At 41.0% G+C, this 22,924-nt stretch overlaps 1 protein-coding gene across 3 annotated transcripts in view; it reads left to right on the top strand.

Annotated features, from left to right (window-relative positions):
- Nucleotides 1-5,040, top strand: part of zgc:136493 (uncharacterized protein LOC692276 homolog) — a 47,239-nt gene extending 42,199 nt beyond the window's left edge. For all 3 annotated transcript variants that reach the window (XM_048606043.1, XM_048606031.1, XM_048606037.1), the window contains 3 exons: nucleotides 1,816-1,994; nucleotides 4,115-4,211; nucleotides 4,333-5,040. In XM_048606043.1, the coding sequence (XP_048462000.1) occupies nucleotides 1,816-1,994; nucleotides 4,115-4,211; nucleotides 4,333-4,489 (433 nt within the window). In that variant the 3' untranslated portion in view covers nucleotides 4,490-5,040. The remainder of the gene's footprint in view (nucleotides 1-1,815; nucleotides 1,995-4,114; nucleotides 4,212-4,332) is intronic.
- Nucleotides 5,041-22,924: the final 17,884 nt, after the last annotated feature.

Genomic DNA, 22,924 nt, shown 5'->3' with positions numbered 1-22,924 from the left:
CTCACAGCGCCAGGGACCCAGGTTTGATTCCACCCTCGGGCAACTGTTTGTGTGGAGTTTGTGCATTCTCCCCGTGTCGCATGGGTTTCCTCCCACAGACCAAAGATGTGCAGATTCAGTGGATTGGCCATGCTACATTGATGAGGTTGTTGACTTGCTCGCCGAGCTGGCTTGTTTTTGTTCAGATGTTTCGTCACCATGCTAGGTGACATCAACTGTGGAGCCTCCGATGAAGCGATGTTATTCTATTCTGCTTGGAATTTATACTGTCCGGTCCATTATGGTGAGTACTGTTATTTCCGTTTTTTTTATCTGTTTGGGTTTATATATGGGGTACAATTCTCTATGTTTGTTGATTGAAGTATGGTTGGAGAACCATGCCTCTAGGAATTCCCGTGCATGTCTATGTTTGGCTTGGGCTACAAATATCGACATGCACGGGAATTCCGAGAGGCATGGTTCTCCACCTGTACTTCAATCAACAAACATATGGAATCGTACCCCATACATAAACCCACAAAGATCAAAACCGGAAATGACAGTACTCACTATAACGGACCAGACAGTATAAATTCCAATTGGAGTAGAATAACATCGCTTCATCAGAGACTCCACTGATGATGTTACCTAGCATGGTGACGAAACGTCTGAATAAAAATAAGCCAGCGAGGCGAGCAAGTCAACAAGTTCATCCACAACCTGAGCTACAGATCTTTGCCAATACTTTAAATGTTACATTGACTATAGTGTTCAGGAATGTACAGGCTAGGTGGATTAACCATGGGAAATGAGGGTTTACAGGGACAGGATGGGTGGGTCGGTCTGGGTGGGGATGCTCGTCAGAGGGTCGCCATGGACACGATGTGCTGAATGGCCTGCTTCCATGATGTAGGGATTCTATGACTCTATTCTATTGATAGACAATTGTTGACCTCACACTCCCAAACCAGGGTTAGTGAACAGTTAACATTTTCCTGCCTGCAAATGAAATCTCTTTGGTGTAACCTCTTGACCCAAGTGTCATCCAGACTTTGAAATGTGATTAAAGAAGAGATTTCGTGAGAACGTTAATCAATTATGAAGGCATTCTACAGAACTTTCAAGACCTCTAATAATAAAGGATGTAATCTTGAATGTGAAATAAGTGAAAAGTGAAACTTACAAGAGGGCTCAGAGAAAATTCAATGTTCCATTTGCAAAAGGCTCTTCTGATAAAGAAACTTTTGAAGGATTTAATCTAAGACCCTTCGTATTTTGACTTACTGTTGAAGATTAGAAGTAAACAGTTTTTACTTCCTGAGTAGCTGCATATTATTTTGTATTCTTTCTTTGAAAGTTCATGCGACAGATATTGCACTGTATTCCATCAATAAATGTGACTGTCTATTAACAAGCATGTTTGATGAACCAACATGACCCTTTCCTGCACATGCTGTATCATTCATATTTTACTGAGGTTGTATCCTCTCATTTCTCCCTACCTGGATTTCATCAAGTGAAGAACAGTACTGCACCACAGTACCCCAACTGTGTTTGAATTGAAGTTCCAAATAAACATTACAGTACCCTGGTATTTTTCTATTTTAGCAAAGAAATTCAGAAAATGTCACTATGGAACAGATGATCTGAATTTGGAGGTTTCAATTTAATGCCCCTAAGAAGGCACACCATTGGCAAAGCTGGACAGTAAAAAGATTTATGAAAAGAACGCAGTGATTTTTCACAGAATCATTAACTAATAATGAAAATGTGTACAAGGTCCTAAAAATTCACTATCTTTATAATAATTGTAACACTTGCTTCATCCATCTGTAGGACTGAGGAAGAAGAGATGCTGGTTGGGGCTTGCTACTGTGCAAAAATTGATGATCTCCTCCAGGAGTCAGATTTTGTCATGATAGTAGTAAACCTGACTCCTCAAACTACCAAAATGATTGGAGAAAGAGAGCTTAGACTAATGAAACCCAACGTCACTCTCATTAATATCTCTCGCGGTAAGGAAATATATATATATGTGATTGCTTGTTTAATAAAAATACCCATTGTTTGCAAAAATGTTTTCACAATTTATCTGTTATGACCAAGTACCTTATTTAAAAGGTTTCTGATTGTATAATTGTATTAAATCTTACATAAAATGACACATTTCTAACTCAGAAAATCATCAAACACTTAATTTTTTGGTCTGGTTGACAGGATTCCATGGTTTATATTCTTCATGAGTGCACTTATGGATTCCACTGATCAATGGTTTCAACCATTAGGTCTCTGGGGAGCAGTTATGTGATTATGTCAGCTAAAATTGCTGTACCTGTTTCCTTTCATAGAGGCTACCTTTCCTAATTAGTAAAGATCGAACATGACTGGACAAGACACTTCTTGTATATGAGAATATATTACAGGGCTTTCCATGTGCCAGTAAAATGCATTGGTCTTCTAACAGAGTGGACTACCCATTGTCAAGGAAAGGTCAACATTACAGCATACTATATAAAACGTATGAGTTTTCATTGACTGAACACCATGTATTTAGAAAAGGCAGTTCACAGAGGCATAATCAGACAAAGATAAGTATGATTCATGAAGGGAGTTTTAAGGTGGGAGCTTATAGGAGGATGTGGAACTAGAGGAACGTAAGAACCAAATTTCAACATTTGGACCAGATTCGCAATTGGACAGATTCTAAGGAACAACCATAAGTGGTGGGGAGGCTAAACAGAACAGCAGGATGTCACAAAGGTACAGAAGGACAAAAGCATTAAAGAATGAGTATCTGAAATTTTGGGGACCATGGGTCACTGTAAGAAAGCTTAGGTTGGGGAGATGTGTGAGCAGGATCTGTTTCAGAAGAGAAGAAAGCAAGTTGCCTTTGATGCATTGAAGCTGAGTGGAGAGCTGGAAGCCATTTAGAGAGCATTGGAATGTGTATGGAGGAACCTAAAGCCTGCATAAGAATTTCAGAAGAAGATGCATTGAGTAGAGGCAGAGGCAGGAGATGATACTTTGTCACATCATCCAGCAGGAGTTCATGGTCACACAAGGGGCTTCATGGATTGAGGTTTGTGCATAGAGCTGACGACATTACCTTCAGTCAGAGGGAACAATGTGTACATATGGCTATGTGTGCTGCTGGCAGCTTTGGCCCTCCCGGATGAAGATCCTTAATGTTTGAATACCTCTGTGCACAAAGTTTAACAGCCAAAAAGGTGTCCACTAGTGGCTGTGCCAGAGAGGTGATACCTTCAGAGGGAGTCAATTCTGTAGAATGTCTTGGAAGCATGCATCATACAGACCTTTGCACTAGACCTTTCAGGGGCCTGTAACTTTCATTGTTACCGTCTCTAAATGCCCTCTGAAGTGTGTGTGCTGCAGCCTGCTCTCTCACAAGTCAAGTCACTTAGCCTACCTACTCCAAGTGTTCTTGCAACAATTTTCATCCCATTGTACGTGTGCGATTTCCACATGGAAGGCTATAGAAAACACTCCTCCTCCAGTGTCTCCCTGCCTCAGCCTGACCGTGTCGGTGAGCCCTCAAATATTCACAGCCACTTCCCAGTGGTCTATATTCCATCAACCTAGAAGGATTCACACTTCCACAAGTCTGCATCCAACCCATCTGCATTCACCCACAGCTGTCACTCAGGCCCAGGCACATGAAGTGAACATGCCTGGTGTTGTCATTTCATGGTCCTACCTCTTCAGAGTATGACTGGCTTGTTCTAACCTAAACTGCGATTAAACCAAACTGCCTTTTCCAAGGAGAGAAATAATGGACACAAATCAAAAAAGAGCTCAGAAAATAGTGGTTACCTGAACTAATCATTTGCTTTTTTGCCCCACAGATGTAAGAGTTTTTTTGAGTTATTGAATTCTTTAAAATTTTAACATTACAGATGTGTATCAGATGTAATATGTTTCCCTGATTGACATTTATTTCAATTAAAATGAATAATATGGCCTTCATGATCGCAGTAAAACATTCTTGGGATAAATTCACACAAAAGTAATGTTGCTAAAACTGTATAACTTTATACTTTGCATGCATATTTAAAATCTGTGTTCCACATAGAGTAGAACATGCAGTCAAGTTGATAGAGTTGTTTGATATCCCAAGGTGGAGTGATTGATCAGGATGCTTTGGTGAAAGTGCTTCAGAATGGAATTATTCGTGCAGCAGCACTAGATGTCTCTAAACCAGAGCCCCTTCCGAGGTATGTTGTCACATTCATTTATTCAAATTATCAAAAGATTTCATTTGAAAAGTAGAAATCAATAACCTAGGTATGGAAACTCATTTGACATCGCAACTATCTCATGTGCTTTTTCTAAAAGGAATCATCCTTTGCTACACTTACCAAATGTCATTCTGACTCCCCACATTGGAGCTACCACTGATAAGACTCATCATATGATACTGGAGAAAATGATTGAAAATGCTTTGGCTGCTGTTCGTGGTCTTCCAATGCCTAATGAAGTTCTGCTGTCATGATGGGTATAAGCAGCAGAGATTTAGTAATTCTTTGATTCTAGTACATTGTAGTAATGATCACCTCGGCATCAGTTTATTCAAAACAAGAGTTTTAACAGCTATAGTGAAAAAATAAGGTTTCTATACCCTATGGTCACCCAAAATAATATTGGGATATTCCTTTTCCCTCCTTTCATATTAATTCATAAAATTCAAGCCAACTCTCACAGAGAAGCACAAGAGTCTTGATGCAGACATAACAAGATGAGAAATGAATTGACTTAACAAGTAAAACATTGTGATCCTAATTCTGCCCACCAATGCTTTATTCATCAGACCCAGACCAAGGACAATACTGAGGAGCACCTCTGTTCATTGAAATATCAGCACAGCCTGGTGATGAGTGTACAGCCCCTTGACATTCACGCCCTTACCACCTTCACCTTACCCCCCAGACATTCCTCATCTCCTCACAGCCCTGAACCCAGTCATCCAGTATCCATGATAAAAATGACTCTCAGCCTCTGTAATAACATTGGGAAATCCTTGGGAAAGTGATAAATCAGATAAAATAAAAAAAAACTTGAATGTCTCTTGAAAACCATGATCTCTGAACAAATCAAGATTTGTAAATGTAAGAAAGCTCATATTCTCTTTGACAATTGTGTGAACTACCCCTGCTCAGCAGAATCAAATAGTTGATTTGAAAGTCAGCCAACTGTTCATAGCGAGATTCCATTGAAGAACTGGGTCTACAAACTTTCCTAGGCTGAATTCAGTAAAGTCTTTGAACATAATCAGAGGCCCAACCATCTGTCAAAGCTTTAAAACCAAGAAAATGGATCAATTAAACTTCAAGGAAACAATCAAAGCTATGGGCACATTTCTCACTGCCAGGCCAGAATTTCACAGTGGTATATATGAAGGTAAGAAGTTGGAGCAAGAGTATGCCTCTCAAACCTGCTCCACCATTCATTACATTGTGGTGGATCTGATTGTGGCCCCAATTCACATTCCTACCTACCCGGATAACATTTGACTGCCTTGGTGGTCAAGGGAGTACAACAGTTCTATAACCCAGATTAGCACATTATCCAAGGATGATGTACTCCAATACTTCTGAAGACTTTTTCCATTTTCACGATAATGTTAATTCCTTCATCAGCTTGCCAGATGTCAGAGGTTAACAAGCTGGCAACCACAGTGTTTAATGATCACTCTCCTTTCTGACACAAACTGCATTACCACTCACTGTATTAGAAATGGGCATAACCAATGATATGTATGGATATGAATTAGACAACATCTTTTATTTGACCTTTCGTACAGTTCCCACCTTCAAACTGTGGTTTCCTGTAATTTGCAATATCTCTCCATATGATTTACACTGCCTTCCAAAACTGGCCCAATTCCATCAAAGTTTTGGAAGGTTTGCAATTGTGATGACAAATTCAGGGCAATAGAGAGAGGGCTCCATACCTATGCCCTTAACCTGCACCACTGAAAATTCGTACTGTTGGGAATCCCAGATTCAGGTCCTGCACACCGTTTTTGAAACCTCCTCAATGCACTTCAGCCACACATCAGGGCTGGAAAATCCAGCGTACTGTGCTGCATGATCTATGGTGAGATAGTCGTCAGAACTGGCCAATGGTATCCTATTTCGAATTATATGACACTGACTAAATTCATAAACATGAAAAGAAAGTTCCCACACTCCAGAGATTCACAATGGCGAATAGCCAGTACTTTACAGTGTAAGAAAATTGATTTTAACTGCTTCAGCAAGATTTTGTCCCATTATCCAATTTTATCCAGAGATCATACATGCAGATCAGCACATCAACTGTGTAAGTTATAGTCTTTTTAGTTGATAACCTCCTGTCTTAAGAAAGTTAATTAAACCTGATACAAAATAGGTTTTACTGAATAGATTAAATTATATAGATTATGAATGAACTGTAAAGGCTGCAGTGTGGATGTTTAATTTTTGATATCATTGTAATTGGATTAGAATATAATTATAGATTTTTGTTAATGTTACGGTATGCAAAATTAAACTAATTAAAATGCTTCATGTAAAAATCAGAACAAAAACATTGTCCATTTATGTAGTATATGATGTAAAGACTCGCTAAACCAGATCTTACTTTGGGTAGAACTAGCTTTAAGATTCTTGCAAAGATTTGTAGCTCGAGTTGTGGATGAGATTGTTGGCTTGCTCGCCGAGCTGGCTGGTTATCGTACAGATGTTTTGTCACCATGCTAGATAACATCATCAATGAGGCCTCCGATGAAGTGATGTTGTTCTACTCCACTTATTATTTATATGATCTGGTCTGATAAGTTGGGTTGTGTCATTTCCAGTTCTATTCTGCATGGGTTTGTACCTGGGGTCTAATTTCACATGTTTGTTGATTGCATTACGGGTTGAAAACCAGGCCTCTGGGAATTCCTGTGTGTGTCTGTGGTTGGCTTAATCTAGGTTGGTCACATTGTCCCAGTTAAATTGATGGCCTTCATTGTCCGTGTGCATGGAGATGAGGGAAAGTTCGTCGTGTCGTTTTGCTGCTGGCTGGTGTTCATGTATCCTGATGGCTAGTTTCCTTCCGGTCTGGCCAATGTAATGCTTGTTGCAGTCATTGTAAGGAATTTTGCAAACTGTGCTGGTTTTGCATGTCATGGGTATGGGGTCTTTGGTCCTTGCGAATGTTTGTCATAGTGTGACTGTCGGTTTGTGTGCTATCATGATTCCTAGTGGTCGTAGGAGTCTCATTGTCAGTTCTGATATGTTCTTGATATAGGATGGTCTGGCCAGTGTCTTGGGGTATACTGTGTCCTCTTGACGTTGTCTATCTAGCAGGCACCCGCGGATGAAGTTGTTGGGATATCCATTGTTAGCAAAGAACTTGTGTAGGTGCTCTTCTTCCTTCTTGCATTGTTCTGGCATGTTGCAGTGAGTTGTGGCCAGTTTGAATAGTATCCTAACACAATAAGATTCCTACAACCACTAGGAATCATGGTAGCACACAAACCCACAGCCACACTTTGACAAACACTCACAAGGACCAAAGACCCCAGACCCAATACATGCAGGACCAACAGGTTTGCAAAATACCTTGCAATGACTGCAATAAACATTACATCAGCCAGACCAGAAGGAAACCAGCCATCAGGATACACCAGCTATCAGCAAAGTGATACGACCAACTTTCCCTCCTCTCAGTGCACTCAGACAATGAAGGCCATCAATTTAATTGGGACAACGTGACCATCCTAGCTCAAGCCAACCACAGACACACACGGGAATTCCTGGAGGCCTGGTTTTCAACTTTCTTTGTCTCCAGTTCCCTGGCACCAAATCAGGATGCCCCTTTTACCATGACCCCCATGCCACCCCACTTACAAAAGTTTAGGATGATCCCTGATGAAAGCCTTGGAACATTCTAGGCAGCAGCCATCTCTTGGGGTTGGGGAATTGGGTGGTCATGGGGAGCATTGTTAATGGAGAGCTGTCAGCTTCTGATTAACTGACAATCCTGAGGGAGTGGGATTTACACCTAAACTACGCTAAATTATGTGGTAAGCCTAAGGCTGAGCAGTTATGTATTGGGCCTTCCCAATGGAAGTAACAGAAGTTTCCTACCAATTCTCCAAGCAATGGAGGAGAACTCTACTGGCAAAACAAAATCCCTGGCTATGTTGCTGTACCTAAAATTAATCACTGGAAAAACAAGCAAGTTATGAGCTCTGAGAAATACTCTGTACCAATCCATGAGGTGGTTGGCTATCCATGCCTGTTTGCAAAGTGGCCTGACAGCATCATTGCAACCTAAAGTATCAGTAAGATCTAAACGCAATACTGAAGGCGTTGAACCTTATAAGCGAGTCTGAGATGTGCAATTATGATGTGGTGAGGCTGATGCTTTGTCAATACCAACCTCTGGGAGTGAAGGATAATGGTCACTGCCTATTGAGCATGAGGGACGAGTAACATTTATCCATTACAATTTCTTTCATCCTTGGGATGTCTGAAGAAGATGTTAATATGCTAACTGGGTGCAACTTTACCAGCTACAAAGAGACTTGAGCACATATTCCAAAAGTATCAATATCATAAATTTACAAATGTGCAGGATTACTCACATTAAAGTGTCACTCATGCTATCTACGTGCCCTGACAAAATGCTTTTCAACCTATACCTTGCATCACATCTAGATGCAATCTCCAGAACCCACAGCTGAGGTAGAGAATTGGTCTGCAGTTGGTCTTGTTGGCCTGGAAGATTTAGCTGTTTGTTCCCATTAGCGTTTGTGTCTAGAGGATGCAGGTTCACTCTCCTTGGCTTGGACTACCACATACTTTGACATCAAAGATACAGGGGAGATGGAGGGCCAGGCACCTTTGGAGTATCCTGGCAGGAAGCTTCTGGGGGCCTGTATGTAGCTCCTCCTTCACCGAGATGCATACTAGTATCAAGCCTTCTCCCTGAGATGAATGGCACCTGAGTGAGGTCAAATTTGCACAGTCTAAATCATTTCTTTGTTAATAATCTAGCCAATTTTTCCAAAGATTTTTGAAAAAATTATTTGCAAAACTGTTTATTATTTGTTGAAACAAAGCCTGGCTGAACTGTTTCTCATATTAAATCTATTAGTTTAAAACCATATTAAATCCTCAGATTTCTTGCACTAATTTGGCTAATTTGGAGTTCCCAATTTGGAACTCTGTATCCTAACAGTTATCGTTCTGTAGGATTTGCTAATCTTCCAGTGAGAATGGTTGACAACTTCACTACAGCTGGAAATTTGGGTTAATCAAATTTGATCCATTGTGATTTCATTGCATTTATACATATTGCATACTTTCCTGAAAATGGTAACTGTTTGACTGGCTTGCAAGGCCACTTCTGAAGTTATAACGAGTTAATAAAATTCAATTTTATGGAGTGTTTGGGGGCAAAAAAGTAATTTAGAAGGCAGGATGGGATCATGCCTGAATCACACAGCCTTCCAATTTCTGCCTGAATTAAATCGGGGAGAGGTCTGAATTCTCCACGACTGATTGAGGCCCTTAGTAGGGCAACTGATTACTTGCCACCACTGGTATTAACCAGGGGTAGGAGGGCCTCTAGACACGCAGCAAACGTGGAGAGGATATCCTCGTAGTCGGCGTCACAGTGAAACGTTACAGGAAAAAATGTCCTCGCTGTCAACATCACCTTTAAAGCAGTCTAGGAAGAGTGTCCTCACAGTTGGTGTCATAATGAAACAGTCTGGGAACAGTGTCCATGTACAGTGAAACATCCTGGGAAGGGTGTCCTCACAGTCAATATTGCCTTGAATCAGTCTGGGAACGGTGTCTTTGCAGTCAATGTTACGGTGTATGAGTTTGGGATGGGTTTTCTGCTTATTGGGGAAAAGAAGTGACATCACTGGAAAAGCGGAAAGATCTTACACTACTGCAGGAATAGGGGATCCAAGGGAGAGAGCTGATTGGCAAGGAGTAAGTGATGTTTGTCAATATTTACAACTTTCATCGTTTATAGTTTGTAAGGTCTTTTTGTGGTTTATAATTTCTAAGGGCTGGGTTCTGCAGTAACAAGAAACAGGAACGAAGGATTCCAGAGAAACTGCTATTTGATATTTAGCATCTTCCAAAAGGTTTAATTTAAAAGGGTAAGTCATGACAGGAGAGCTCAAAGCCGTGGTGTGCTCCTTCTTTTCTATGTGGGAAACCAGGTACACTTCCAGTTCCTGTGACTTGCATGTACAGAGGAAGTGTCTCCATCTGGAGCTCCTAGAAGTCTGGATTTCGGAGCTGGAGCAGCAACTGTACTATGGAGCATCCGCAAAGCTGAGAGAATCATTGACAGCATGTATACAGAGGTGGTCACACCACAGGCTAAGACGCCACTGGCAGAAAGGGAATGGGTGACCACCAGGTAGTGTAAGAGAACTAGGTAGGCAGTTCCCCTGAAACACAGCTATACCACTTTGGATACTGTTGAGGGAGGAAACAGCAACAGACAAATTCATGGCACTAGTTTGTTCTGCTACACAGGGGTGGTGCATAAAGTGTGGAAATGCAGTAGTCATAGGGGATTCAATTGTAAGGGGAATAGATCAGCGTTTTTGTGGCTGCAAACAAGGCTCCAGGATGCCTCCCTGGTGCTATGGTCAAGGATGTCTCAGAGCAACCATAGGCATCCTGAAGGTTGAGGATGAATCGTCAGTGATTGTGGTATACATTGGTATCGAAGACATAGGACCTCATACCTTTTTTTTAAAACCTAAAACAGAAAATAGGGAGTTAGGAAGCAAGCTGAAAGTGGGACCTCAAAAGGTAGTGATCTCACAATTGCAACTGTGCCACCTGCTAGTCAGAGTAGAAATAGCAGGATATATTGGAAGAATGCTGGCTCAAGAGATGGTGTGAGGGGGTGGATTTCAGATTTCTGGGGCACTGGGACTAGTTCTGGGGTATTAATGGGATGAGTGCTGACTGGACATGTTCCTGGTTAGCCCTGAGGGGAATATTTGCTCTAGTGGTTGGTGGGGGGGAGGTGGGAACCTATGCAAGGAGTTAGAGGATGCGGAATCAAGGACGATAGTATGCAGAAGAATCAAAGGCCAGACTCAAACAAAGCCACTGTAAAAAAAATCGCAGAAATCGGACAAGGAACATTAAACAGACAAGCCTTAATGCTTTGTGCCTCAACACATGGAGCATTTGAAATAAAGTGGAAGAATTAATAATGCAAATAGATGTAAATGGGTATGATATAGTTGGGAGTACAGAGACATAGCTGCAGGGTGGCCAGGGATGGGAACTGAACATCAGTATTTAGAAAGGACAGACAAAAAGGAAAAGGCAGTGGAGATGTATTATTGTTTAAAGAGGATATATACATGATGTTGGGGAAAGATAGCTCAGAAAATGTAGAATCCATGTGAGTAGAATTGAGAAATACCAATAGGCAAAAAACATTAATGGGGATGGTACATGGACCAATAAGCTGTATTGGTGATGTTGGGAATGGCATTAAATAGGAAATCAGAGATGCATGAGGTAAAGGAACATCTGTAATTATGGATGCCTTTCATCTGAATACAGATTAGGTGAATCAAATTACTCACAACACCAGAGAGGAGGAATTTCTGAGTGCATACGGGATGGTTTTCTGGATTCATACATTGACAAACCAACTAGAGAATATGCCATCTTAGACCGGGTATTATGCAATGAGAAAGGAATAATTGGTAATGTAGCTGTGAGAGACCGCTTGGAGATGAGTGACCATAATATGATAGAATTCTCCATCAAGGTGGAGAGTAAGGTCGGCGATTCCGAGACTAGGGTCCTGAATCTTAGTGAGGAAAATGGCAATGGTATGAGATTTGAGTTGGCTGAGGTAAATTGGGAAATGTTACTGAAAGGAATGACAGTGGATAGCAAATAGCAAACATTCAGAGAGCAAATGGGTGAACTACAAAAGATGTTTGTTTATTCCTGTCTGGCGAAAGAATGCAAAGAGAACAGTAGGGAAGATGCTAGAGTCCACTATCAAAGATTTTATAGCAGAGCACTTAGAAAACAATGGTAGAATCAAATACAGTCAGCACAGTTTTGCAAAATGGAAATCTTGCTTGACAAATCAGCTGAAGTTCTTCAAGGATGTAACTAGTTGAGTTGATCAGGGAATCAAGTGGATGTGGTTTAGTGGGACTATTGGAAGGCTTTCGACAAAGATCCACATAGGAGATTAAAATTAGAGTGCATATGACTGAGGGTAGTGTATTGAGACGGATGGAAAATTGTTTTGCAGACAGGAAACAGAGTAGGAATAAATGGATCTTTTTCTGAATGGCAGGCAGTAATTCGTAAGATACCGTAGGGATCAGTACTAGGAATCCGACTGTTCACAATGTATGTTCATGATTAAAACACGGAACTAAATACAATATCTCAAAATTTGCAGATGATGTAAGTTCACAGGTGCAGCAGGCAGAAAAGAAAGCTTTCTGAGCGAGAGGATTTGAGTAAAGAAACTAGGATGTCTTGCTGTAATTGTACAGGGCACTGGCGAGGCTACACCCAGAATATTGTGCGCAGTTTTGGTCCTGTAACCGAGGGAAAATGTTCTTACTATAAAGGGAGTGCACCGAAGGTTTACCAAATTGATTCCTGGGATGGCAGGACTGACATCTGAGGAAAGATTGAGTTGGGTAGGATTGAATTCACTGGAGTTCAGAAAATTGGCAGGGAGGATGTCATAGAAACCTGTAAAATTCTAACAGGACTAGACGGGTTAAATGAGGAAGATTGTTCCCGATACTAGTGGAGCCTGTGGAATTTACTGCCGCAGAATGTGGTTGAGGCCAAAATATTGTGCTTTCAAGAAGGTAGTAGATATAGGGATCAATGGATATGAGAGAGGGAAGAATTATGGTATTGAGCTCAATGACTAGTCATGAATGTAATGAATGGTGGAGCTGGCCCGAAGGATTGAATGGCTGACTCTTACTCCTATTGTATACGTTTCTATATACTTGCTTGTGGTTTTCTTTGAGGGTGGGGCAACTCTCATTCAAAGATACTCAGTGCCAAAACAAGAGCAACATCATGAAGATTGGGTGGGCCACTGAGAAGCCCAAAAATGTCCCTCTTCCATGATCCCTGTTCAATACCAGAGGTTAAAATGCTTGTTACAGAGAGTCTGGGCAGAGACATTTTGAATCAGAGTTCTATTTCAGCATAAATTTTAACATCACCAATTACCTATTTCCCCAAAATATACACCCAGGTGATAACAGATTCCCTTTTGTCTTTTTCAAATTAATTAAAATACAGAAATAATAATAATGAAAAACAAGAAATATAAAATGACACCATATTGTGCAAATAGTAACATAAATTCTGCCTTTATTCCCCTAATGTCCATTAGAGTTCAAAACAAACTTTTCCCAGTATTTCTCTTAGTTTCATTGACCTGGCTCCTTTCTTCATAGATGACTGCTACGATCCACCCATTTCAATTTGGAGATTTCTCCATTCTCCAGCATATGTTTTAAAGCTGCCATATGAATCCTCGTCTTTTTCTTCCGGTCACACATTTTGTCATTGATAAGTCACTATTATAGGATAACATGTTGTACTCAATGGGTGTTGCAGCTGAATCATTTTTTAGAATTTCTTCCAATATTTTCATTTAGAAGAATGCTATATCTATCATCTCATAGGAGTGAAAATTTCTGCTAAGATGCTTTTTGCCACTCTTTTGGTCTTCTTAGCTTCCCACACTAAAGAACAACATGTACAACCCTCTCCCAAAAGAAACATGATAAACCATCCTGTACCTGAGAATCCTTCAGAGATTTATGGAAGGAGCATCATCAGAAAAATAAGTATTTCTGGCACCTCCAAAAGATAGAAATTTAAGAATACAATGCTCCTTTTACTGAAGATATTTTTTGCCAAATATCTTGAATTTTTCATGGTTATGCTCAACTCCAAGACTTTAAAACTGGAACCTGGCTTCATTTGGGTGCTCATCTAATTCAGGTGTACAATTATACCATAATTCCTCCATTTCAGTTTTGGAAGCCGCTGCATTGTTATATGCTGCCCAACTTCAGCTTTTCAAAACCTTAAAAGCTAAAGCATGGTGCATTAGGAGACGCCTAGAATCATAGAAATGATACAGCACAGAAGGGGGCCAATCGGTCCATCCAGTCCATGATGATCTAAACGCACCCAGGTGCCCTTTCAAATCCCAACTTCCTGCATATGGCCCATATGCAGTTTACAGCACTTACAGTGCAAATCTAGATACTTTTTAAAAGAGTTTAGGGTCTCTACCTCCATCACCAACTCCAGCAGCAAATTCTAGACACCCACCACCCACCACCCACCACATAAGAAAGATTTACCTTACATCCCCTCTAATCTTTCTGCCACTTAACTTGAATTTATGACCCCTGGTTTTTGAATTGTCTGTCATGGGAAACATGTTCCCCCTGCCTATTCTATCTCAACCCCTCACGATTTTGTGTTCCTGAATCATGTACCCCTCCACTTTCTCTGTTCCAAGGAAAGCAACTTCAACTACTCCAATCTCTCTTCACAGCTAAAATTCTCCAGCTCTGCCAACATTCTAGGAAATCTTCTCTGCACTCTCCCCAGAGAAATTATGTCCTCCCTGTAATGTGGTGACCAGAACTGCACACAGTACTCCAGTTGTGGCCTCACCAGTACTTTTTCCAATTCCATCATTTGTGATGATATGTTTTTTTTAAAGAGGGATTTATTCTGTGCTGTTTGTCTTCCACAGAGCTATTGCCAATGGTGACAGAATGTCAGCTTCAGAAGCAGTGGGTAAACAGCTTTGAGATCCGATTGTTTCTTTAAATTAGATGAAAGAAGCATGAGTGGGTGGAGTCAAGTTCACACAGACCCATGGTTTTAGTTTTGCTTTCAGTTGAATTTGGAGGTTTTGGGAGTTGGTTGTTGAAGCTCTTAGATACAGTACAGCTCTCTCTGCTTAAAGTAAAAGTTTGAGTTCTTTCTCTGTTGTTAGATTGTTTATTTCAGTGTTCCTTTCTCCTGGACATAGGGCGTGGGAAAAATCTGTTTTGCTGAATTTGCCTTTGCCAAGGGTTTGTTCCTGCTAATATCGGAATAATTGATGTTTTAGTAGTTAAATAATATGTTCTTTTGTTCAGCATTCCAACAGAGTTAAAGTAATGCCAGTCCTTTTTGTTTCAATTTTAAAGCCTAATAGTTTGACCAATCGAATCATATCTGGAACAAGGTGCCTTACACTTGACTCTAAATAAGATAAAAGTTAGGGTGTAGGCTACCTCCTTGATGTATTTTGTGGGGGTTTTATTTGATCCATAACAAACAGGGGCTCTTGTCGGGATCAGAATTCAAATTCCAGTTGGAGTTTCCTTCCTACAGCAGGGAGGCCAGAATTGAACACAGTATTCCAAAAGAAGCCTAACCAATGTCTTGTACAGCTGCAACATGACCTCTCAACTCCTATACTCAATGCACTGACCAATAAAGGCAAGCATACCAAATGCATTCTTCACTATCTGTCTACTTGCGACTTGACTTTCAAGGAACTATGAACATGCACTCCAAGGTCTCTTTGTTCAGTAACACTCTCCAAAACCTTACCATTAAGTGTGTAAGTCCTGCCCTGATTTGCCTTTCCAAAATGCAGCACCTCACATTTATCTAAATTAAACACCATCTGTCACTCCTCGGCCCATTGGCCCATCTGATCAAGATCCCCTTGTACTCTGAGATAACCTTCTTGGTTGTACACTACACCTCCAATTTGGTGTCATGAGCAAACTTGCTAACTATCCCTCCTACGTTCACATGTAAATCATTTGTGCAAATGACAGAAAGCAGTGACCCAGCACTGATCCTTGTGGCACACCAGTGGTCACGGGCCTCCTGTATGTAAAGCAACCCTCCACCACCCACCCTCTGTCTTCTACCTTTGAGCCAGATCTGTATCAAAATGGCTAGTTATCCCTGTATTCCATGTGATATAACCATGCTGACTAGTCTATTGTGCAGAACCTTGTGGAATGCCTTATTGAAGCCCATGTAGATCACATCCACCACTCTGCCTTCATCATTCCTGTTCGTTAGTTCCTCCAAAAACTCAAGAAAGATAGTGAGACACAATTTTCCATAAACAACGCTATGTTAACTATCCCTAATCTGTCCTTGCCTTTCCAAATACATGTCCCTCAGGATCCCCTCCAACAACTTGCTCACCAATGATTCAGAGATAGGAGGAACTGCTGATGCTGGAGAATTTGAGATAACAAGGTGTAGAGCTGGATGAACGCAGCAGGCCGACCTGCATCAGAGGAGCAGGAAAGCTGATGTTTTGGGTCTGGACCCTTCTTCAGAAATGGGGGAGGGGAAGGGGATTCTGAAATAAATAGAGAGACAGAGGGGGAGGCAGATGGATGGTGGATAAAGGAGCAGATAGGTGGAGAGGAGATGGACAGGTCAAGAGGTGGGGATGGAGCCAGTAAAGGTGAGGGTTAGGGTTAGGGTTAGCATGGGGGTTGGTCAGTCAAGAGAAGACGGATAGGTCAAGGAGGCAGGGATGAGGCTGATAGGTAGAAGGTGGGGGTGGGGGTTGAGGTGGGAGGAGCGGATAGGTGGGTGAAAAGACGAACAGGTCAGGGAGGCAGGGACGAGCTGGGCTGGTTTTGGGATAAGATCGGGGGATGGGTAGATTTTGAAGCTTGTGAAGTCCACATTGATACCATTGGGCTGCAGGGTTACAAGCAAAACACGAGGTGCTGTTCCTGCAACCTTCGGGGGCATCGTTGTGGCACTGGCTCCATTCCCACCTCCTTGACCTGTCCGTCTCCTCTTCATCTATCTGCTCCTTTATCCATCTTCCATCCGCCTCCCCCTCTCTCTCTATTTATTTCAGAATTCCCATCCCCTCCCCCATTTTTGAAAAAGGGTCCAGATCCGAAACGTCAGCTTTCCTGCTCCTCTAATGCTGCTTGGCCTGCTGTGTTCATCCAGCTCTGCACCTTGTGATCTCTTGCCCACCAATGATGTCAGGCTCACCAGTATATCCCTTACCACCTTTCTTAAATAGTGGCACCAGATGAACCAACCTCCAGTTTTCTGGCACCTCACCTGTGGGTATCGATGATACAAATATTTCAGCAAGGGGCCCAGCAAACACTTCCCTAGCTTCCCACAAAGTCCTAGGTTACACCTGATCAGGTCCCAGGGATTTATCCACCTTTATGCATTTTAAGAGGTCCAGCACCACCACCTCTGTAATATGGAAATTTTTGAAGATGTCACTGTTTATTTCACCAAATTCTCTAGCTTCCGTATCCTTCTCCACAGTAAACACTGATGCAAAATACTTGTTTAGTATCTTCCCCATGTCCTGCAGTTCCACACATAGGAGGCCTTGCTAATCTTTAAGGGGCCCTATTCTCTCCCTAGTTACCCTTTTGTCCTTAATGTATTTGTAGAATCCCTTTGGATTCTCCTCAATCCTATTTGCCAAAGCCATCTCATGTCACCTTTTTGCCTTCGTGATTTCCCTCTTAAGTATGCTTCCACTGCCTTTATACTCTTCTCAGGATTCACTCATTCTCTGGTGTCTACACCTGACATATGCTTCCTTCTATTTCTTGACCAAAACCTCAATTTCTCTAGTCATCCACCATTCCCTACACCTACCAGCCTTACCCTTCACCTTAACAAGAACATACTGTTTCTGTTTGCATGGGTAAGGTTTACTCATGTGTACCAGAAGGAGCAGGTAAAGAAATTAGGCTTTTAAGGAATACAGGAGCAAGTCAATATTTGATGGTGAGAGCTGAGGAGACATGTAATTCAGAAGGAGTAACACCAGGAAAGATGGTAATATGTGGAATTCACAGTAACAGGACCAGTGGGAGTGGAAAGTCTCGTGAAAAGTGGTGAAGTTGTGGTCGGAGTAATACAGAAATTCTTGGTTCTGGAAATGCAGTTTATCCTCGGCAAGGGTATAGCTAGATCACAGGTGGGAGTGATGCCTACTGTGGCTGAAAAGCCAGGAAAAATTCAGACAACTGAGGTGTTACAAGATTATATCCTGGGATTTTTCCTAATTCTTTGGTAAGAAGGTCACAAAGCCACAGGTTGGAATAGGAGGAGAAATCAAAATGTAAAGGTAAGGAAGTTGAAGTTCAATTTTCAGAAACTATGTTTTATTGAATGGTTGAAAAAAAACAGGTGGAGGACAGAAGTGGATATTTTTAGTTCAGAGAAGTTAGCTGAATTACAACAGAAAGATTAAAAAAAGCAGTTGTATCAAAAAGCATACACAGACGAGGGATCTGAGTGTATCCCAGAATGTTACTATCTTAAGGCTAAAGTCTTGATGAGGAAATGGAGACCATCACATATTCAGGCCGATGAAAAATGGGCAGATGTTCATGATGTTGTATTACTGAAGGATTAAAGAAAGGAGATATTGCAGGTTGCATATGAGTTAGGAGGAGGTTATTTGGGAGTAAGTAAAACTCAAGTCAAAATTCAAAAGCATTTTATTGGCCTGGACTGCATAAGAATGTGATTGAATTTTTCATATATGTCACACATGGCAGGAAATAGGAAAACCTCAGGCAGGGACAAAACCAGCACCCTTAATATCCATGCCAGCATTTGAGGAAACTTTGACAAGAGTCTTAATTGATTGTGTAGGAGCCCTCCCTGAAACAAAAAGTGGGATCCAGTATTTGTTGACCATAATGCACATGTCTACTAGATTTTCAGAAGCCATTGCATTACACACTACCATGGCTAAAACGATTGTGGAATAGTTACTCAGACTTTTTATTAACTGCAGACTAACCACACAGATACAATTGGATGAAGGATCCAAGTTCACTTCAAAGTTATTCAAGGAAGTTATGGATAGTTTAGGAATAAAAGAATTTACTTTCAGTGCATGCAACCCAGAGTGGCAGAGGGCATTAGAATGGTGGCAAACTTTAAAGACTTGAGGGTTTATAGTCAAGACTATCCAGAGGATTGAGATAAAGGAATTCCATTTGTACTTTTTGCAACTAAGGTGCACCTAAAAATAACTTCATAAGTTAGTCCATTTGAATTAGTTTTGGGGCATGAGGGGCACAGATAGGGTGATTAGCCAAAGTCGTTACCCCAGGTTAGCAAATTCTAAAACTGGAGGGCATAGTTGTAAGGTGAGAGGGGAAAGATTTAAAAGGGACTTAAGGGGTGACTTTTTCACGCAGAGTGTCGTGTGTGTGTGGAATGAGCTGTTAGAGGAAGTGGTGAAGGCTGGTACAATTACAACATTTAGAAGGCATCTGGATGGGAATATGAATAGGAAGGGTTTAACAGGGATATGGGCCAAATGCTGACAAACAGGACTAGATTAATTTAGGATATCAGGTTGGCATGGATGAGTTGGACTAAAGGCTCTGTTTCTATGGTGTACAGCTCTATGACTCTGAGGTGACAGGATCACTGAATTAAGGAGAAATTGGTGAGTCAGAATTCAGAGACAACATATTTGGACTATGTGTTAAATTTTAGGGAGAGATTAAATACAGCAGGAGAGTTGGCTAGACAGCATTTAAAAATAGCCCTGCGTGTAATGAAACAGGATACAAACAAGAGATCTAAAATTTCTAATTTCTCTACTGGAGATAAAACGTTGGTATATTACCACCACTGACAGGTGAAACTTTAAAAGCAAGGTTTAGTAGGCGTAATCCAATCAATAAGAGATTGAGTGAGGTGAATTATCTGATAACAACGCCGAATAGAAGGAAAACTCACAGGGTGTGTCAAGTGAATATGCTCAAACAGTATTTTGAAAGGTAAGGAAAAGCAAAAGGACAATGTGTTCCTTGTGACAACTCAGAGCGAAGAACTAAATCTAGATGATTCTGAATTTGATATTCCTCAAACTAAATTGGACACTGAGGAAGTTCTCAAAAATTGGGATAAATTACTGTTAGGTGCGGCACAGTGGCTCAGTGGTTAGCACTGTTGCCTCACAGCGCCAGGAGCCTGGATTCAATTCCACTCTTGGGCGACCGTCTGTGTGGAGTTTGCACAGTCTCCCCGTGTCTGCATGGCTTTCCTCCGGGTGCTCCGGTTTCCTCCCACAGTCCAAACATGTGCAGGTTCGGTGGCTTGGCAATGCTAAATTGCCTATTGTGTTCAAAGATGTGTAGATTAGGTGGGTTTGGGGAATGGGTCTAGGTGAGATATTCCGAGGGTTGGTGTGGGCTTGTTGGGCCGAAGGGGCCGTTTCCACACTGTCAGGATTCTATAGAACTAAAGTTACCTTCCAGAGGAAAATCAAAATGACCTGCAAGAGTAATTACTATTACATGGAGAGATATGTGGGAATAAGCTGGGAAGTACTAAACTACGCATGATGTAGGTATAGGAAATGCTGTTCATATTATTAACATCCTGAGAGGCCTAACCCTCTAAAATTGGCACAGGTTCAAAAAGAAATTGTTAGCATGCTCAGAGATGACATAATTGATGTGAGTTGCAGTGAATGCAGTTTACCTTTGTGATGATGCTGAAACCAGATGGTACCCAACAATTATGTGAGGACTATCACAAAGTCAATGTAGTTATGAAATACAGTTAGTATCCTATTCCATGTTTGGAAAAATGTATTGAGAAGGTGGGACAAGCAACTTATATTTCTATGCTGGAGTTATACAGAAGATACTGGCCGGTGACTTCACCTGAAAGAGCGAAGGATGTGGATGTACGTTTGCAAGAAGATGATGAGAATGTAGAAAGACTATTGGGGTTTTCCCCCAGAAGGTGAATATCTATCAAAAGAAATATTCCACCATTGACAAAAAGACCTTGAGTTTGGTGTTGGCGTTGCAACATTTCAACATTGCAATATTTTAACGTTACAACATTTATATTGTCAGTAATATATCTGAGACAATTGTACCTACTGTTGTAACCCCTCAATGTTATTGTGAAACATGAAGGATAAATTACCAGACTGTTAAGATGGAATTTATTGTTACAGCCATTCAATTTGAAAATTATGCATGTGACAAGATGAGAGAATGTAATTGCCAATGCATTGTCACGACTTTGATGAAGGAAGGTGGAGGTGTTTGGTGATGGAAGAAATGGATTGAGCTGGACTATAGTATTGAATGGATTTGCATGCTTAGCTTTAATGTAAATGTATATGGACCAAGCACAGGCAGGTGGGACCAGTTTAGTTTGGGACTATGGTCAGCATGGACTAGTTGCACCAAAGCATCTGTTTCCATACTGTATAACTCTATGACTCGAAGAGTATTGACAGTGTAAGACTAATGTTTTGGAAAATGAAGCCATCTTTGTATATTGATGGGTATTTTTTTTTTGACAATGTGTGCCTTTAACAGGGGTTTATTTTATCCTGGTTCGCTTGAAGAGAGCTGTTCCCAGAAGCAATGAATAAACAGCTTTGAGCCCCCGGAGATTTTATTTTCAATTGGAGAAAAGAAGCATGAGTGGGTTGGAGTTAACCTGATACAGACTCTGGATTTTAGTTTTGCCTTCAGTTGAAGTTGGGAGGTTGAGGGAGTTGGCTGTTGAAGCTGCTAGACACAGCTCCCCCTGCAGCAGCCAGAAGTTTGAGTTCTTTCTCTGCTGCTTGTTTATTTCACTGTCTCCAGTGCAGAAGAAGGGAACATAGCACCTGAGAAAAATCTGTTTTGTTGAATTTACCTGTGCCAATGGTGCGTTCATGGGCCACGCTGCAGGAACAATTGATGATTAGTAATAAAATATTACATTCTTTTGTTAAGTATTTCAATACAGTTAAAGTTATGCTGTTTCTTTTTACTTTGTATTGTAACTGTGGTATAAGAATAAAGTGTGTTTTATTTACAGCCAATCGAGTTACATCTGGGACTCCATGCCTTACACTTGCTTTTAAATAAGATAAACATTAGGGTCTAGGCTATCTCCTTGATATGTTTTGAGGGATTTGTCTGGTCCATAACGCATTATATCCCTACTTTTTGCATTCTATACCTTTACCAATTAATTACAGAATTCCATATGCCTATACAAACTGATCCACCTGTACTACCACCTTTATGGATCTGCCAACATCCTGTACCATGCACCTACACGATAGATTTGATTGTCTCCTATCTGGCATGGCTATGTCTGTATACTCTTCAAATTCTCTCCAGCTTTGTAATTCTTGCTGCTTGGAAGCTTTTAATTTGCTTCCTGACCCCACAGTCTTCTGCTCCTTGTGGTATTCCTGTCCTGCACTATATTTTTTGTCTTTAAGATTCTCCACTATCTTGCTTTCTATCTCTTTCCGATATTTTCTAAGTAACCTATTCAGAAATTTTATTGCACACCTCTCGAGCAGGTAGGACTTGATCCCAGACTTAATGGCTCAGAAATAGGGACATTACCACTATGCCACAAAAGCCCTCTTTTTCCCCCTCTTTGTACTGTTACGGTTTGATGTCTCCCTCCTATTAAACGGGTTCTTTTCGACTATTAATGATCTCTTTCTACAGTCATGTTCTCTCCCAGAGTCACTGCTCGTGCTTATACCATGTTCCATTGCCTTCCAATTTTGAACTTCACGTTCCCTATCCAATGGTCTTACCTCCTGCCCCTCATCTTATACAGTCAACAAGTTGTTACATTTTCAATTGACCATCACTACTCCACGTATCATAGTTACCTTTCTCCACTGACTGGCCCCGTCTGGTAAATATTTGACTTTAGTACCCATTGTGGTGGTTATCCTCTTGGACTGATCAGAACTTATCCATCCTTCATCAAACAAACTGTCAATTGCAACAGTCTAGTCGCATAACCACACATTTATAATCCATATCCAGCAACCCTGTACCTGAACC

Source organism: Rhincodon typus, chromosome 2 (genome assembly GCF_021869965.1).
Source record: "Rhincodon typus isolate 14 chromosome 2, sRhiTyp1.1, whole genome shotgun sequence".
NCBI lineage: Eukaryota > Metazoa > Chordata > Chondrichthyes > Orectolobiformes > Rhincodontidae > Rhincodon > Rhincodon typus.
This window is presented reverse-complemented; position numbering and strand designations above follow the sequence as displayed.